Genomic DNA, 19,189 nt, shown 5'->3' with positions numbered 1-19,189 from the left:
CTTCCAGCATTAAATACTCTTAGTTCAGCTTTGTGCGCCATTGCAGCATCAATACTAGTATTTGACATGGATTGGTAGCAAGTATTTTGTTATATTCTAGCCCTAGATGGCAGCTTCCTCTAGAGGATGTAGAAATGATGTTCAAAGGGTGGAGACTGCCTCTGTTTAATCTGTCTTCTGTTCTTGAAAACAGCAGACCTGGCTAGGAACATCTGCCATCTGGGTAAAAGAAATAGTCTGCCTGAAATCACTCCTAGATTTGATCCTTCCGAGCCTGTCGTTATTCCTCCCCTTTGGACTGTATGGTTTCAAAGCTGAGGTCTTCACCCTGTCGTTCTTGCTGTGACTGGGTAACTCTGGCCATTATTCTTTTTAATAGGCTGCTTGAAACTGGATCAGATCACTTAAAGGAAAATGTCCAACACAGAGAAAGGTGTGATCCCTAGAGAAACAGTCCATTGGCCAGGTGGGAGTAGCTGAGCAGTCGCTGAGACTGAATTACCCAAGTCCAGTACAAGCAACTGCTGCTTTAATTCAACCTTCTGCAGAGAACGTTCCAAGATCTCATGCTGTGCTCATAAAACTAGAGGCTATGGTTAAAATGCAGCGATGTAGGAAGTGCTGTTCTCTTGACAGAAAGACGCAGCCTGGCCCTGGTGATTTGTCTGCCTGACGCCCTGGGCCAGACAGCCAACTGTCGTGTGTACAGAGTGGTGCAGGCACAGTGCAAAGTCCTGCTGAACACGACAGCTCCGTTAACAACTTTCCTTGTGCGTAATTTTTTTCAGTGCTAGAGAGGCTGCAGATGCTTTGGCCCACGGAGATATGATGACAGCCTGTAGTCCTGTCATGCCTTTGCCAGGTAGAGAAGAGGTGAAGAGATGTCTTGAATGACAGCTTTCCAGACACAGTGCAGAGAGGAGGAATGGTTGAACAAGCTACCCAAGGCATATTTGTCCTGCAGTGCCTGGCAGTATGGTAGGAGATACATGTTAATAACTATGGAGCAGAGCAGGTAGAGACCTTAAGGCTTTTTTGTAGGTGTTTGTTTCTACTGCGTTGTATTTAACTGCTGAATTCCTTACTGTGCTCTTGGATGACTGTTGTGGTTTAAACCAAGCTGGCAACTAAGCACCACGCAGCTGCTTGCCCCCCTGCCATGAGATAGGGAGGAGAATGGGAAAAAGTAAAACTTCAGGGTTCAGATAAAGACAGTTTAATAGGAAAGCAGAGTCAATATTAATAATAATATATACAAAATAAGTGATGCATGATGAAATTGCTCACCACCCTGTGAACAATCCCCAGCCTGTCCTCGAGCAGTGACCATTGCCCCCCCCACCAGCTCCCCCAGCTGATGTACTGAGCAGGACACCGTACGATATGGAATATCCCTTTGGCCAGCATGGGTCAGCTGTCCTGGCTCTGTCCCCTCCCAGCTTCCTGTGCAGCATGAGAAGCTGAAAAGTCTTTGATTACTTAGCAATAGCCAGAAGCAGCAGTAGGTTATCAACAAATTATTTTCATCCCAAATCCAAAACACAGCACTACACCAGCTACCAGAAAGAAAATTAACTCTGTCCCAGCTGAAACCAGGACAATGAGTCAACATGTTTTAATATTAACAGGCTACTTAATCTGCTTGTCTATTGTTATAAACAAATTTTTAAGAACAAAGAAAGCTTAACAGAAAGCTGAAGTGCAGCTGCTTGAAAACTGCATAAACTAGTACTTTCCTGAAAATGATTAAACCAAGAGACAAAAGTGAATGAGGATTTATTCCAGCTGCAGTACAGTAGTAATATTTAGTGTTTTGAAATTGCACAAGTACTTTGGAGTAACTGAAACTGGATGCAGCATATCCACCTACAAATCAGTCAGTTAATAGGCAGAACACTAGACATGAAAAGCAGCAGTCCCGTGTCCCCAGGTTAATGGCTAGCTAGCATTTGGCTCTGAATATTGCATCAGCATGAACAGTTTGCCAACATTTGACACACTCCACGTGGCATTGTAAAAGGCAATTGACACTTTTAATTTAGAGCTTAACATAAATGCTATGTTCTGTGTTTTAATGTGAATTAACCTAATAGTATTGAGACCTAGAAGTTCTGTATCGCATCTTAAAGCAAGTTTACGTACAAGTGAGGGAGTAGACGCTGCAGCACAAAAATAGCCCAATCCCTTATATTGTTTTAAAAAACACACTAGAATCAACCAAGTGAGAGGCACTTCTGTCTTGCACTATAATATCTGATCCACAAGTGATAGATGATGAAAGAGTTAAAGCTTGTAACAGAGTTTTAAACCCCAGCCTTACTAGTAGGTAAAGGTTAAATCAATCTTTCCCGCTTCCTAACAACTCATCACTCACCCTTCCACACAGATATTATTTAACATTAAAAGGTCCTATAAAACATACTTATCTAGTAAGGTATGGGATTGTTGATTGCTCACATCTCCCATACTCCCTTTTTTGTGGCTCTCTAGGAAGAGCTTTGCATTGCTGTTGCTTACACTTCAGTATAAAAATACACTATTAAAAATAACTTCTGCCAAGAAAGTGTCTTCCCAGCAAGGAGAGAGTAGTGTTACCCTCTCCTAGGCTAGTGGGTGCAGCTGGGAGGGACTGCTAAAGATCTTGCAGACTGCAGGCCCAGGAGCCTGCATGCAGACTAACCTGACAAGCTGTAACAGTCAAATCCTCATGAGAGATTTTTCTTTTCAGGAGCAGGAGACTGGCCTAGTATGTTGTAACAGTCTGATCCCTCGGATGGGTCCCTCTGCTTAGGAAGACCCTGGAGTTACCACACAAATTCACTTAGCCCCCTTAGTTACAAGAATGTAGAATCTCTTCTACAATTTCTTTTTTTCCCCAAAGAAACACAGCAGCAAGCAGTTACTTCCCCACCCCCCTCCCCCCCCAAGTTACAGATTTCTCTGAGCTCATGGTGACTTTCCATATGACTGTAGCAGGAGATGTGATACAATGCCGCAGCTCAGAGAGAAACTGTAATCATGCCCTTCTGGCCCTGAATGGCTGACTCTCGTCCGCAGAAGCCAAACAGCATAAGCCTGCTGTGAAGGACGGGAAGCTTTCCACCATACCGTCTTCTTACTGCAAGCATCAAGGTGTTCACCCTTGCAGACGCTATCATCGTCCTGAACACACCACAAAGCCTCTCATTTCACTGGCCTATGAACGAGACCATGTACAAGGAAGGGAATATGACTGCCTGGAAGAATTCCTCTTATCATTTGCTCTAGTCTACTTTTTGTGAAAGAAGGAATCAGTTACGTAATAATCCCAGCACTTGGAAGAATAAAGCAGGAGAGGCTGTATCCAGTGCTGTATGTATCACACTCAAATTCTCTACAGGTTAAAATAAAATTAAAGGGGGCAGCATTTAGATACCAGCCAGTTCAGACATGAACAGCTGGATGTTAAAAAAAAAACAAAAGTTAAAAAGCTTACACAGCTCACTCTGTTCTTTTCACCATACTCCCTGCAACAGTAAAAAAGCTCAAGTGCAAATACACAGATTTCCACAAGCTCTGAAGGTGCTTTGGAGACCTGAAGGGTAATCAATGCTTGGCTTTCGTATATCTCATCGCAGCATCTTCGTGAATATCCAGCTTGGCCTGTACAGTCTTGCAGCCTTTATCAGAGTAGATTTTCTGTTCTTTTGGGAAGAACGTCATCTCATCAGCCACTGCTTGAACAACCTGCTCATCGACAGCATAGCCACGGGCTATCATTTCAGCCCGGACGCACATCTTCACATGTCTGTGCTCCAGGGGCAGGAAGGGGACAAAGTAGTCAATGAGGTTCCTGTCAATGAGGCTGCTGTGCCAGAGTCCACCTGGAGGAGTTGGGGGAGAGGGAAAAGCAGAGCAGCATCATGAGATGAACCCTGTGTTATGAAGTACAAGGAATTCCCAATTTTCTGAGGACAGTGACTTACTATTCTTGTTGTTGAAGACTCCTACAGATAGCATGGGCTCCAGATCTTTCAACTGAATCTCTTCCCTGTGCTTTCCACTTGTCCAGAAGTCAAGAGCTGCTTTATTAATTAAGTCACCACCTGCATTGCTACTCATAAAAAAAAATGTACAGTGGTGAGAACAGACACAACTGAAATGGAATTTCTTTTTTAGCCAGTTACACGTATTGCTAACCTTCTTGATGGCAAACAAATCACCAAAGCAGAAACCCATAAGCCAAAATCTAGGGAAAGTCTCCAGTTCTTTAAATAGCCATCAGTGTGTGGTGGGTCGAACCCGGGCAGCAGCCAAGCATCGACACAGCCGCTTGCTTACTCCCTCCTGCCTCAGCAGGATGGAAGGAGAAAATAGGAAAAACAAAAGTGAGAAGATTTGTGGGTCAAGATGAAGACAGTTTAATAGGTAATGAAAAGAGGAGAAAACACACCCAAGGAAGGCTAAGGAAATCACTTACCACCCCCACAGTCAGACCAACGCCCAGGCAGTCTCCGAAGAACCATCACCTTGGAAGTTGAATTCCCCCCTTGTTTCTCTCCCCCAGTTTTTATTGCTGAGCAGGACACCGCATGGTATTGAATATTCCCTGGCCAGTTTGGGCCAGCTGTGTCCCCTCCCATCCTCTTGCCCTCCCCAGCCTGCTCGCTGGCAGCAGCATGGGAAAAAGAGGCGGCCTTGAGGCTTTGCAAGCATCATCCAGAAACAACCAAAACATTGGTGTGTTATCAACACTGTTTTAGTGACAAATCCAAAGCACAGCACCAAACCAGCTGCTGTAAAGACAGTTAAGTCCATCCCAGGCAGACCCAGTATGCAGTACACCCATCCCAGAGAACTTCCCCAAAATCTCATAGGATCTGTGCTCTGGGCCAGGCTCATGAGCTCAGCTCGCTACAGTGGTCTGCTGCACGGCATCAGACCTGCTCCACTACAGCCACAGGCCACGCAAGAGCTCACAGCGCGGCTCCCCTCTGGCTTTATAGTGATGGTCTCCACTCCAGAGCGGTTCTTTTGCTGTTCTTCAAATGAGATCCCATAGGAACATCATTATCATCATAAACACAGATTTATCTCACTATCTTGAAATGACTGAAATAGGTGCTACAGACCTGAGGAAGATGAAGATAGCTTTCCTGTAGGACACCCCATCAACCTCTTCATAATAGTCTAAGAACGGCTTGATGGCATCAATGAGACCTGGGTGCATTTTGTCCATCTCATCAAAAATGAAGACAGAGTGGGGACAGGCACTGACGTTGCCCCGAATCCAGTTCTGCAGTTGTTCCTGGAGCAAGAGGTTGAAAGCCACTGAAAAGCTAAGTCTTTTGGGGATGTACTGCAAGATGCTTGAACGTGACAGACTCTAGGGACAGCCTTTCAAATGTCAGCATCCCACACTCACTGGTAATACTTTTTCCTGAAGAGAGGACCATAAACATTGTGACTGACCCCTTTAACACATGACACTGAATTTCAATGGGAATTCTTTTCCTGCTCACAGAGGAGAGACTCTCTCATTCTTTCTGCATAATTGTATGGATAAGGCACAAAAACCAGGTCGAGATAGGAAATCTTGAAGAAAATAAAGCCGTTTTTGTTTGTTTTAAAAAAGTGTTTCGTCTTTCACACAGAAACCACATCTATCAGTACCTCAGTTTTGGGTACCTTCAAACATTAAAACAGGAAATCTCCAATGTCAAGCAAGGAAGTCACTTGAAATATCTCTCCTGCAGGCTACACTTTCTCATTGTACAGTGCGTGGTAGGTTGACCCGGCCAGCAGCAGGACGGGCGAGAGAGGAGGAAGAATAAAGACATTTTGATAGGTGATGGAAAGAGGCAAAAAACAAGCAAGGAGAATCATTCCCTGACACATGCAGACCAATGCCCCACCAGTGTCCGAGCAACGGCCACCTTGGAAGCCAACACCCCCTACTTTTTTTCCCTCTTCTACCCCCGTTTTTATTGCTGAGGATGACAGTGTATGTTACAGAATATCTCTGGCTGACTGGGCTCAGCTGTCCCAGCTGTGTCCCCTCCCCATCTCTTGCCCACCCCAGCCTGCTCTCTGTGTGGGGGGAAAAAAGCCAGCTTTGAGGCTGTGCGAGCGCTGTTCCGTAACAGCCACAACACTGGTGCGCTATCAGCGTTGTTTTAGCCACAAATGCAAAACACGGCACCGCAGGGGCTGATTTTGGAGAAAGCCACCTCCATCCCCGCCAGCCGGCACCCACTGTTTTAATGACCGGATTTTTTTCTAGGAGCAAGCACCGCAGACATCAGCAGATGGCATCAGTGAGAGGACAGCACTAAGAAATCACTCCCAGTTTTGACTTCCTGGCATTTTGGTGCCTTTCTCTTTCATTTCCTGAATGCGTTTCGCCCTCCGTCTCTCCTAGCACCGACTTTGGAAACACCCAGCTGTACACCTCCAGTCGTCGGCTATCGGGGGACTTGCGCAGCGCAAACAGCCAAACCCCCATACGAGGGGGCTGAGGGAGTAGGGGTAACTGGATTACCCTGTCCCCCTCCTCACCTTGTAGGACTTGAGCTGGTCATGGTGGGGGAAGTGCAGGGTGGCCAGAAAGAGATGGACGAACTTGCTGCGCAGGCCGGCGGGGTGGATGTGCTCTGCCAGGATCTGGCTGAGGAAGTTCTTGCCGGTGCCGGCCCAGCCGTGGAGCGAGAGCGTCAGCGGCTTCTTGGGGCTGGGGTTGTTGCTGAAGCCCATCACCGCCTTCAGCACCACGTCCTTGGCCAGGTGCTGCCCGAAGAGCTTGGCGTCCAGCTGCCCCTTCAGCGCTGCGGGGAGACGGAGAGCTCGGCTTGGCATGGCCACCAACAGGTGCCAAGTATTGGCCACACATCAGGCAAGCTTGGTACGGCCACCCATGGGTGCCGGTCATCGGCCACGCACCGGGCGAGCTCGGCACAGCCACCCATGGGTGCTGGTCATCGGCCATGCACCGGGCGAGCTCGGCACAGCCACCCATGGGTGCTGGTCATCGGCCACGCACCGGGCGAGCTCGGCACGGCCACTGCCGGGCACGGGTCTCGGCATGGCCCGGCCACCGGCGGGCGCACCGGGGGCTGCCCCGGGCAGTGGCCGGTTACCGGCCGAGCGCGGCCTGGCGCCCCCCGCCCCGCGTACCGGTGGCGTTGAGGCGGTGCCCGGCGCCGGGGCAGCACTCCACGTAGCTGCAGTAGAAGCTGGGGTGGGACAGGTAGCCGGTGAGGGCCGAGGCGACGCCGATGGCCAGGCCCACGCTGAGCGGCTCCAGCCCCACCAGCCCCGGCAGCAGCAGCCACAGCAGCCCAGCCGCCCGCAGCATGGCGGCTCCGCGCCCGGCCCCGCTTCCGCCGGCTGCGGGCGGGCAAACGGCCGCCCCGCCCCGCCCCGCCCCGCCCCGCCCCGCCGCCGCCGCCGCCATCTTTGTGAAGGGCAAGGGCGGCTTTCGCCGCCCTTTTTACGACGTCGGCGCGCAGTGACGTGTCGGTGGGGGGATGACGTTGGGGGCGCTGCGTGACGGCATTGGCAGCGTCGGGCGGGGAGGGGCGGGGCGAGCCAGGGCCCGGCCCTGCCGCCTCCGCTCCTCTCCTCTCCGCCCGCCGGGCTCGGCGGCAAGGCCCCGGCGGCGGTGCCGCTCCCTGGAGAGGCCACGCCTCTCCCCCGGCCCACCAGCGGCGGGGAGCGCAGCACCGGACGGACCGAGCTGTCTGCGGCCTGCGGGGCGCGGTGTGCGGTGTGGGGCTGGGGAGGGGGTCTGCGTTCTCTGCGTTTCCCCGTCAGCGGCACGGTGACATCGCGGTCCCCAACGACAACAGCTCGGCCAGGGTCGTGGAACGGCGTCGGCGTGAGGTGGTGGTGCCGCAGTGCCGGGCTGCTGAACCGGGACCTGCCGCTGACCGGGGCCTGCTGGGTGGCGTGGAAAACCCAGCCATCGTGCTTGGGTGTCTGCGCCTGTAGAGCAGGAACAGCCGTGCTGGTCTGCTCTGTGGCTTCTGTGAGACACGCAGGTGACAGCACGTATACAACAGACTGATACTGAGAACGTTATTTATTAATTAGGGCAATACTAGGACTTAAGGTGCAAATACTCTTGCCACAAAAGTGGGAGATCATAGAGTCATTAAGGTTGGGAAAGACCTCTAAGATCATCAAGTCCAAGCATCCACCCAACACCACCATGCCTGCTAAACCACGTCCCAAAGTGCCACATCTACACGTTCTTCGAACACCTCCAGGATGGGGACCCCACTGCTGCCCTGGGCAGCCTGGTCCAATGCCTGACCACTCTTTCAGCAAAGAAATTTTTCCTAATATCCAGTCAGAACCTCCCCTGACACAACTTGAGGCCATAGCCTCTCATCCTATCGCTAGTTACTTGGGAGAAGAGACCAACACCCACCTCACTACAACCACTTTCAGGTAGTTGTAGAGAGCAATAAGGTCTCGGCCTCCTCTTCTCCAGACAAAACAACCCCAGTTCCCTCAGCCGCTCCTCATAAGACTTGTGCTCTAGACCCTTCACCAGCCTCGCTGCTCTTCTTTGGACACGCTTAATGTCCGTCTTGTAGTGAGGGAAATCTGAAGATTTCTCTCTTTAAAATACTTTCTTCTGTGGCAAGGAGAGCAAACCTCATTACCCACGTATGTTCCTCTTCTGCTTGCTCTATACCATAATTGTTGCAGTGTCCTATGTATTTATTTATTCAAGAGCTCTGCAAAAGGTGCCTCTGGTATGGAACAGCCTGAATCCCTTCAAGGACAAGCATGCAGATTGAGCTGCAGGAAGGGGAAAGGAGTTGCTGGTTCTTCCATCTGCTGTGGTCTCACAACAAGAAGATGAGGCATTTGGCCTGGCAGTGCCTAGATACTCAGGGTCACTCTGGAGGCCACAGTCTTGCAGCCTTTGCTGGAGTAGAGTCTTTCTTCACTGGGGTAGTCAGTCAATGCCGAGGCAATCTCTGTGATGAGGTTTTCATCCTCGGGATGCCCTTGCATGCGCAGCTCTTCCCGGACACACTGTCTCACATGTTTGTATTCGAGAGGAAGGAAAGGGATGAAATAATCGATCAGGTTCTTCTGGATCAGTTGACTGTGGAAGAAACCACCTGGAAGAGAGAATGGGGAGCTTTACCATCGGAGTGTGGTGGAGGCCAGTGTGCTGCTGTGTGCCTCATGGATCATTTGGCAGAAGACAGAGCACATCAGCAGCCCTGGGACTGAGCCCTGAGCCCAGAGGTACTCACTGTTTCTGTTCCTGAAAATTTCCTCTGAGAGCAGAGACTGGAGCTCCTTTACAGGAATGTCTTCTCTTCTCTTCAGCCTTCTCCAGTGATCAAGGGCAATCTCTGTTACCTTATCTCCGCCTGCATTGCTGTTAGGAAAGAGAGTCACTGGCTTAGTAGAGCTGTGTCTTTGCCGTCTTTATTGCTCAGATCTTGGCAGTGGTTTCAGTCACTGTGTGAATCTGCACTGGAATGGAGGTGACATGTCCCTACATGTGGGTGTTGCCCAGAGGTGGGAAGTGACAGGGACCACACTATCTCCCAAATGACAGCAGTGTCTGATGGGATGAGCTCTCCTCTGGCACAGCGGCTTGAGCTGCTACGTTTGTCATCACAGCAGGGCAGGGGGATTGCTCGTATGGCCAGGCGGTATGGGAGGCTCCCTGACAAGCTGCTGCTCACTGTGGTAATCGCTGCCTCAAGCTGCAATAGGTGGTTGGCCATGTGTTTAAACGTAAAGGCCAGCTGAGAGGTACGCCAGCCCAAAGCTTGGGGTTCGGGCTTGCTTCAGTCGTGTGATATGAGCAGAGCTGGGGTGACCCTCAGCAAAGGAGTTTCCCAGGAATAACACCTGGAGGAATTGTGTCCCCTTGATCTGTGCATGCAAGTGGCCTTCAGTAGGTGACTTTTCCCCTCTCTGCGTCTAAAGAGCTCCCTAGGGGAGTCCCATCCATCCTACAAAGACCTTTCTGCCTAACGGTGGTGTTACAGAGCTGGAGAAAACATATTTACTGACCACGGTGGAAGTGGCCTCTCCAGTGGTTTAGAAAGCTACCACAGATACTTGTCCGTTTGCCATTCACTTGAGGAATAGGAGCCTTTGCAGCCCTGGGACAGCTCACTTCACAGTGTGGGATAACTCAGATCTTCTGGCTGACACGATGGCTGGGCATGTTCATTGACAACATGCTGTAAAGACAGACAGCAAAGGACCCTGAGCTGCTCAGCCATGCTGCAGTCACCTACAAACCTATGCTGGATGGTTCTGTGGGACTGTAATTCCCTTTTGGCCTTCGGCTTTCCTTACTTCAGAAAGATGAAGATCGCCCTGCCATAATAAACACCATCAATCTCTTCATGGTAGTCAAGGAACGGCATGATAGAGTCTATCAGGCCATGTGGCATCTGATCCATTTCAGAGAAGATAAAAAGGGACCTTGGACAGGCACTGACATTGCCCCGAATCCAGTTCTGCAGCTGCTCCTGTGAGAAGAGACATAATTATCTGATATTTGCACTCACAATTGCAGATAAATTGGAGAAAGTGAGATAAAGCTGGAAGTACCTTATAGAGATGGACATGTGAAAGGTGTGGGAAGTGCAGCGCTGTGCTGAAGTAGTGCACAAACCTCTGTCTTGGTATATTAAGCCGGTAGAGGTTCTCTGCAATGATACTGCTGACAAACGATTTGCCTGTTCCAGTCCAGCCGTGGAAGGACATCACCAGGGGCTTCCTGGGCTGCTTGGACTGCATATTTGCGCTCAGAGCTCTCAGAACTATCTGGACAGCAAGTTGCTGTCCAAAGACTTTTCGCTCCAAATCCATCTTTATAACTGAAGGAATGAGAGGAAAGAAGAGTCACAAAATGCCATATTATTCCGCCTTGTTTTTTTTGGTTGCAGCTGAATGACCATCAGAGAGAACAAATGTTCTCTCCCCTCCGTCCCTGACAGAATTGTGGCTCAGCAGAGAAACTGAGGAGCAGACTCGTGAATCAGACTTCTGCTGGCATTGATGGGAACCGAGCAGTTGGTATGAGAGACTAGGAGTCTCAGCGGTGCTGTGGCTTCTGCCTCCTGTAAAGTCCTGGGGTGGGTTCTAATGTATTTGCAGAGACTTGTTCACTGCATGTGCTAAGTTCTCGTTAACTGTTTTTGTGGCATCTAGTACACCTCGCATTTATAGAAAAATATGGTTCTGTTGCTATATCAAGTTCTCTTTAAAAAGTGCCACAAATGGTTTTTCAGTGGTTAAAGTGCTAGCAAACAGCCTGTTTGTAAGCAGCCAGATCCAGAGCCGGTAGGAAGTGACACAGTGCCTGGAGTACACATACCTGGAGGCGCACAGGTCTCCAACAGTTGAGGATTTATTTTGTAATCTGTGACCCAGCGCTGAAATGAAGCAATATTTATAATCCCATGACAAAGGGAAGGGGGATTTCCAGGTGGCAGGATGAGGAGTTTATGGTTAAATGGTTGCATAAGCTCTTTTTTAGACCACGCACTAGTTCCCCACAGGCAGGGTGAGACCACCCTCTCCTCCCCAGTCACTGAAGACTGCCAGCCCGCTGCTCTCAGGGAAGTGAAGCAGCGTGTTTTGGATCTAGACCTACCACTAATTGCTACTCATTTGATGTGTATTACAGGCAACCACCGACTGGGGTGTGGGATACCACTGGGGTGTCTGTCTCAAGAAGATACGGGATTATTTCGTTAGTTCTTAGCCTTGAATTCACCTCCAGAATTTTGCCTGCATCTGCCAATATAAAACCAAGACACCAGCAAGGAAAATGGTCCAGTACTGCCATGAGAAGCAGGGTATGTGACGACTCGAGAGATCAGCAATATTAGGTTAGTACGGCCTTTGCCTTCTAGAGCCTCTGTGGGCTGTAACTCTTCCACACCGAAGGAGGCAGGCATTAAAAAGGAAGCCCTCACCACCCTGGGAAGGACCATCAGCTGATCCCACTGATAACTGGGCACAAGGTGCTCTTGCCACTGCCTTACCTGAGAAGTTCAGTGTGTCCTTCATATTGCAGCACTCCAGGAACCTGCACCTGAGCCAGGAATGAGGGGAGAGGAGCTGCCAAGCGACAGCAGCACCCCCCACGAAGACTGAAGTGGTGAGAGGGTCCAAAGCTGGTATCAAAGAGGGCACAAGAATAAAGAATACAGCAGCATTCAGAAGCTTCATGGTGGGAACTGAAAGCCAGCCTGGCTCAGCAGGAAAAGAAAGAAAAACAGAAATTGCAGAGTAACTTCCTGGAACGTGGGGCCTGACGCTATGCAAGAGGAGGGAAGCCAAGTCTCCTGTAAGCTGGAGGTGTTAATGAGCTAACAGACTTACCACACTGCTCCTTGAACTGAAAGCGTTGTGAGCGGGGTATCGCTGCAGGGTGGAGGGAGAGTTTCATCAGAACAATCCCAGCTCTGGGGAGAGCAGGACTGGCACCTCCCTGCGTCTTAACCAAGGTCTGGTGGTTAACCAGGAACACAGCGATGCTTGTTTTGGGCTTCGTTCGGTGTGGGTTGTGCACCTAGCAGTGCAGAGCCCCAGGATTTCCGTAGCAGTGGCTGGAGCTCTGCAACTCATGGGACTGAATGTGTCAGAAAGCTGCTGTATTAAAACCAAGTTCTCAGAGCAGATATTTTGTTCTGGTAACTTCATGATCTCCCCCACTGCCGAACAAGTGCGTTTACAAAGGGGAAGGACAGACACTAAAACAGCTTTCATTTTCTCATCAAACATTTTTTTTAAATAAAAAAAGTGAAAAGCACTTTTAAGTAATTCTTGAGTTATTTTTACAATCTAATTGAAAAAACACTGAGCAGCATTGTTTAGTATTCAAAATACACGCTCAAGGTTTGACATCTCTGTTGAAATGAGTGCCCTGTCCCGCCAGCAGCCGAGCACCCAGGAAGCCCCGTTGTTCCCAGTTTGGAGAGAGCCCTCGCTGCCAGCCGCCATCCAGTCCAGTCTTGAGGTGGGCACAGCTTAGGCTCTCAGATCGTCATTCCAAGGCATTTTCCCAGGTGACTCACCTACAGAGGGATGTCCTCCAAGCCCCAGGGTTTGGCTGCCAAGGACCTAAGTGCTGAGGAGCAGGGCTCGCTGGGCTTTCCAGCTGCCATCTCTCCATGAGGAGACCCAGAGGCTGCGTAGAGGCCAGAGGAAGGAACTGACAGTGGCTTTTGCAGGTTTCCACGTTGCCTGGACTCTGTCGGAGCTGCCCTGAAGTCACCTCCAGTGAGATTTTTACAAAGGTGGGTTAATCCCGCTGAAAAAATGCTGGGCACTTCTCCGGCCTCTGGGTTTCCGTGGCGCAGCGGCCCCCGCGTTTGGCTGTGCTGAACACTAGATGGGGCGGCAGGCAAAGGGTTTAGTCCAGGGTTTGCAGGGCGGAACAACTTTTGCAGAAAACGGAGTCATGCCTGAGAGAAACAGGAGAACAGACATCTGCAGAGCTGACCGCTTGTGTTATGAAACGTGATCTCTTGGGATCCCACACAACCCAGCCTTCACAGCGGCTCAGGCTTCACAGGGGGCAAGAGCTTCCCAGGCAGGTTCAGCAGGGGACTGAGCACAGCCAAAGTCATCCTGCGAAGGCAGATGGGGAGCTCGAGTGAGGCTGTTTAGCTGGGATCTATAGATTTGCATGGCTGAATTAAAGGTGCGATCAGGCTGTGTTGCTCACCTCAGAGACTTCAGCAGATATTCCACTGTTCCTCTGTAGAAACAGAGCGTGGTCCCATGAACACTGAAATGAATTGTCACCCCCGAGGGTCTCTGGGATAACGCGTAGTGACAACTTGTGTCTTGCAAAGGGTGAATCAACTTCACAGTTTATGGTTCACCCTTTCAGACCTGGCTGGCTTGGGGCTTTTCCTGACTGATATGCAAAGGGGGTGATGAGATGTCCCTATTAAATTTTTTATTGTGGTCTTGTGTCCTTTCACAAGGTCTCACCAGCCTGGAAGGGACTGCGTCTCTGAAAATGCAGGTAGGAAATGCAAAGTGATATTCTAGAAACAACGCAGGGGAGGAGAATTACCTCATCTGTGCAAAAAGAAGGGGTAGCATGGGACACATCTATAGATCTTCTCCATTCCATGTGGGAGGGAGGTGGCATATATTTCCTATACAACAATAGGATGTATGCTGCATAACAGGTACCAGATGGGTGTTTAAATAACCTTCAGCTGCAACATGTCATGCTGTTATCTCATTATCCCTTACAAGTTAAATGGGTTCAAGCTGGGCCTGGACATGGATGAGATGTCTAATAGCTGTGGTGGGGCTGACATTGATGGCAATTTCCTCGAACAGCTGTCTGGAAGCTCTGAGTGGAGCACAGACCCTGCAACACCCAGTCCACGGTGCGATGTCTTGTTGCCTGTTGTGTTGTGAGCATGTTGCTCCTCCGTCTCACCCCCCTCCTAGGCCCTTGGCACAGAGTTGGCATCCTGTCGTGTATGTGCACTGCCCCGACCAGCATGGGTGGGCTGGGGGTAGCCAGCAGTGGATTATCTTGAATCGGCTGCCACAAGCTGAAGGTACTGAATATTTGTAGCTGAGAGGAACTTTCAAAAAGCATTCGGTGCACAATAGTTGGGTTAGGGTATCTATGGTTTGTGGTGTTGATCAGCGGTGGAAGTGGTGTGGTGGGAAGGTGAGGGTGTGGGAGAGGTAAAGACATGGAGGGATTATAGAAAGAGGGAGGGTAGGGATTTGGGGAGCAGTGGTATGAGCTGGAGGATATGAGGTGTTTGCAGTGAGTAGGTCTGAGGCATAAAGCTATAGTGATAGGGGAGGTAGTGGAGGTCCGGTGGGTGTGCTGCAAAGGGAGAGGTAAGTGGAAGCTGTCGCTGCTCATTGCAGGGGCTTGGACTAGATGGTCTTTAAAGGTCCCCTCCAACCCAAGCCATTTTATGATTCTGCAGTAAGGGATGCAGAGATGGGGTACCTAAGGCCAAGGAAGAGGAGAAAGTCCCAGATGAGAGCTTTTCCTGGCCTTACTCTGCTTTCGGTGTGTTGAAATTTTCTGTCACCCACCCGCAGTTTGATTTGTATGTTGTTGGTTTAAAGTCAGCATTCTCAGAACTTTGTGCTTGCAGCTCCATGGCAGAGAGCCTAGAGAATTTGGGATATGGCTGGTTAGCGTGGCTTTCTGATCACGAGGCAGCATACCTTGCAGCTGGCTGGTGAGCCAAGATACATAATGTCTCCAGCCAGGGGACAGAGTGCTAGGGATCGGTGTTGCAGCCCTGCTTTGAGTTCACGGAGTGCAAGAGGTTTCCAGGTAAGAGCTGTAGGGTCAATGAATCGATGCTTTTCCCAGAAGAACTCTTGTGTTTGTGTTGGAGAATGTGTAAGGGCCTCAATATTTCCAAGTGCTTTATGAAAGAAGCTTGGTAACATGACTGCTGTTTTACACGAGGTTCTGGGCTGGCAAGAGATTCTCACTGAAGGTTTCTCACTGGAGAAGAATAAGCGGGAGACTCATTTCCCCTACATTCAGTTTAATTTCTGCCTAAACACAGCTCTTCTCTCCCTGCCTTCTGACTCTGGCTAAATGCTCTCTAATGCTTGGAGTTTTTCTGAGGGGAGCTTGGTTTATTTTTGCGCCTTTTCTTTTTGCCCCCAGTATGTGTGGTTTGGGTTTGTTTTCTTTCCCCCTTTCAATTTCATTGTCATCTTCCAAGTGCTCCTTATCCTAAACATAGAGATGAGGCAGTGACAGGAAAGGGCTGCCACTCTGACGTACATTGGGATCTTTTAAGGGTGGGATTGTGGTGGGCTTTGTCCAAATACAGAGCCTGGCTAAGCTCTGAAGACTGTGCTAACGCTGTGGGAAGGCTCTGACTCACTGGAATGTGTTCGTTGACCTTTCTATAATGTGACAGTAGCAATAACACAAGACACCAAAATCTACATTAAAGTTGAGCAAACATTGTCTAATCCTAGCAACACCCAGGGAGTCAAGAGACTGTCATCCTTCTCTTGCAGGTAGGAAAATTGAGGTCTGCAGATGGCAAAAGGTCTGCTTAACATGGTAGTTGATAGCAAAGGGTTTAGCAATTCTATTAAGCTGTACTCAAGAGCTTGAACTGTGATTTGCCTTGGGCAGGCTTAAAATTCCTTGTCTAGGGTACAAAATCACAGAGTCCCTTGAGCCAGTGTGTGCTGGTGTGCTGTGTCAAGAGGGACAGTCCGACAAGGAAAGGTACGGAGGAGCCTGGGGTTTGGGTGAAGTGGAACATCACATACCTGTCCAAATAAATCTGCCCGTGTGCAAGAATTCCTGTGGTCATGTCTGAACCCTTGTGAAATTCTGATGTACCAGTAGGGTTTTTTTTTGTTCTGTTTGCTGTCTCTAGAAAATTGAGAGGTTCTTCCCTATACAAGAGTAAAGGAATTCCCACCCTGATGCCCAACCTTAAAGCCCTTTTGCCTGAGCTTGTGTTGCAGTCACAGACCGGGGTCCCACTGTGCTGTACAAGCACAGCCCTAAGGACCTTACAGTGTCTGGATGCAATGGTGCTGCAGAGCAGAGTTTTACTTGGTCTGCACTGGTACTGCACCTACCCAGGGCAGTGTGCAGTAGCTGAGGATCAGCCAGGGTTTATCAGTGCTGGTGATGCCCTTTGGCCCTGGTGAATGCTGACAGTCTCTGCAGAGGGAGACAAATGTGATTTTTAATCTGATATCAGGTGGTTTTCAGCAGGTGTAGCTACACAGGTCGTGTTACCTGGTAGGGAGAGGGGTGAAAGGTAGGGGAGAGGAGGTGCTTAAAGCCGTGCTTGACCTACAGCATTGGTGTGGGTGAGGGAAGCTGCTGTCTCACATTTCTTGCCTCCCGTGGGAACTTCCTTGAAAGGTAATGTTTTATAGAGAAGTGCAAGGTGACAAGATGGCGGGACGTTTCTCTGCTCTGTATAGCGTGAGACCTGCTGCTGAAACCCATTTGATCTTTTGGTCATACCAGCTCCATCAAGCAATGATGGATGGATTAAGTCTTTCCCAGAGCAAGCACGGGAAGTTATTTAAGCTCCTGGCAGCCATACTGGCTCTGCTCCCACACAGACCACTGTGTGCCTCAGAGGGAGCAGGGATGGAGGGAGGCAGCCCTTTGGCTGGCTTTGGAAAAAATGAGAGGTTTCTGTTCACATGCCCAGGAGATGCCAAGACTGCCGTAGTGACAAGCTTTGAGGAGAACAGGGTTTTAATCTGTAGCTGGTTGATCTAAACAGGTGTCCATTTCTAAATGGACTTTCATGGCATAGATGCACTCCAAGCCCATGCTGGCTTTGGCGCCAGGAGGGAAGAGGTTAAGGCATAGCTTGGAGAAAGTTGCTGTTAAGAGTTTAAATACCAGTGCTGCAAGGACAGTGGGGCTCAGGTGGGTGTTTTGTGTGCTGGCTTGGGTGTTTCCTGTTGCAGGCAGCTCAGGGTCTGATGGTACCACCCAAAGCCAGGTGCAAATAAGCAGCAGCCACCTACGGACCATGCAAATCCACCCAGGCTGCGCTGCGAGAGGCACCCTCGGGGCAGGCACTGAGGAAAGCAAAGCTGGGTGCAGAGCTGGCTCTGCTCCTGCCTAATTGCCTCTGGGTTCTGATTTCAAGGGCTGTGTTGTGCAAGATCGAGATGAATAATGTATGAAGTGGTAGTGACAGAGCCAGTGGACCAGCTATTGCTATCGGGTTGCACTTGCATGCTGGCAGTTAGACTCTGTTTTGACTTGTAAACTAAACACTCCTGGTGCAGACATCCTCTGTGGTTTAGCGATTACATCTGGGGACTGCGTTTGGGCTCCAGGGGTCAAGCCAAGCTGCTGTCACCCAGCTCTGAGCAACACGGGGAAAGTCACATCATCTCTTCTTCCTAATCCCCCGTGTGTGTCTCCGTGACATGAACAAGATGGGAAGGAAATCCCATAAAATGATTATGATTATCATCTTAATTTAAATTGTGTTTCATTATGAAACTTATTGTCCCAGGAAGTAGTTTAATTTTAACGGTTTGGACAGTGGACTTGACACGTGTAATTTTCAAGCAGTACCATCATATATGACAAGAAATTTGCAAGAAAGATAATTAAATCTTGTGCTGTAGGTTCCTTATTTGCAAGATGGGGATGCTGTGAGAGTTGGATTTCACCCGCCTTAATCCTGCCTTTGTTTTTTTCCCTTCTTTTTAAAATTGAGCCCAGAATCTGAAACTGGAGACTGTTCCTGTTTGGCTTTGACTGGGCTCCGGTCTGGGTCTGGGATCTGCTTTCTGGTTTTGTTCTCCAGGCTGGCTTGGAAGCATCTGGAGTGGAGTAGCTCTCACGTGAGCCTGTCTGCTCTGCGTAGCAACAGCTCTCATTGAGAGAATAAGAACTAGCAGGAAAACTTTAGCCCATATTCTATCTTAAAACTTGAATTCTGTTGCAAATAGTAATTTAGGGATACAAACTGTGTGAAAGGGATGAAACTTGAACTTGAAACAAAAGAAGAAAACACTATGCTTACGTGGCGGGGGAGGATGGCTACAGGAAGAGGATTATAGGGCATGAGTAACGCTGTGCCCTTGCTCCAGTCATGGGCTCTGGTGTGGCGAGTGGCTTGTATTTCATCCAAAGTACATACATAAAGTGGTGGGTTATTAAGCAGACATCCCCATCCAATGCTTTGGGACCCTTAGGTGAAAGAGGATTTAAAAGTGCTCAGTAGGTTTTGGGTTGGACTAGAATCAGAGGCTGTGTTTGGCTTGGGGTTTGCAAAACTAAACACCCTGCTCTTTTACCCATCTCCTGTGGAAGAGCCGTAAATACAGGTCACTAAAATTAGTCTTGCAAAGCAGCTATTCTGACTGGCGCCTCTGTTATTCCTGCTCCTCTGTCTCCAACTCATGCTTGAATAAAGACCTCTGCCTGGTTTTAATCAGCTTTAGCAGTTGGCACTGAGAAGCAAGTAGGTTCACCACCAGAAAGCAACTATTTGCTGCTGTAATAGTTTCCTCATTTGTTCAGACAGGCCAGGTCTGGCTGCCCTTGGAGAGTGTGGAGGTTGTGGAGCTGGGCTCGGGACTTACCAGCTGGTTGTAAGGCAAGAGAAGAGCACCAGGCAGTTTGCTGGTGAAGGCTGAAGGACAGCAGTGCCTGTTCAGGCTCCTGGTTTGTCAGAGAGTT

At 49.5% G+C, this 19,189-nt stretch overlaps 2 protein-coding genes across 2 annotated transcripts; both read right to left on the bottom strand.

The window, feature by feature from the left end:
* Positions 1-3,585: 3,585 nt before the first annotated feature.
* Positions 3,586-7,349, bottom strand: LOC104329838 (torsin-1B). The gene is made up of 5 exons (XM_075439116.1): positions 7,153-7,349; positions 6,538-6,803; positions 5,112-5,287; positions 3,966-4,093; positions 3,586-3,863 (listed from the first exon to the last, which is right to left on the bottom strand). The coding sequence occupies exons 1-5, from the start codon at positions 7,331-7,333 to the stop codon at positions 3,586-3,588; spliced, it is 1,029 nt and encodes a 342-aa protein (XP_075295231.1). The 5' UTR covers positions 7,334-7,349.
* Positions 7,350-8,053: 704 nt separating this feature from the next.
* On the bottom strand, positions 8,054-12,207 carry LOC104329248 (torsin-1A). The gene is made up of 5 exons (XM_009934351.2): positions 12,021-12,207; positions 10,579-10,847; positions 10,321-10,496; positions 9,255-9,382; positions 8,054-9,116 (listed from the first exon to the last, which is right to left on the bottom strand). The coding sequence occupies exons 1-5, from the start codon at positions 12,205-12,207 to the stop codon at positions 8,872-8,874; spliced, it is 1,005 nt and encodes a 334-aa protein (XP_009932653.2). The 3' UTR covers positions 8,054-8,871.
* Between the last annotated feature and the right edge of the window lie 6,982 nt (positions 12,208-19,189).

Source organism: Opisthocomus hoazin, chromosome 19, assembly GCF_030867145.1.
Source record: "Opisthocomus hoazin isolate bOpiHoa1 chromosome 19, bOpiHoa1.hap1, whole genome shotgun sequence".
Classification (NCBI taxonomy): domain Eukaryota; kingdom Metazoa; phylum Chordata; class Aves; order Opisthocomiformes; family Opisthocomidae; genus Opisthocomus; species Opisthocomus hoazin.
Note: the sequence above shows the minus strand (reverse complement) of the source record. Positions and strands in the feature narration are given on the sequence as shown.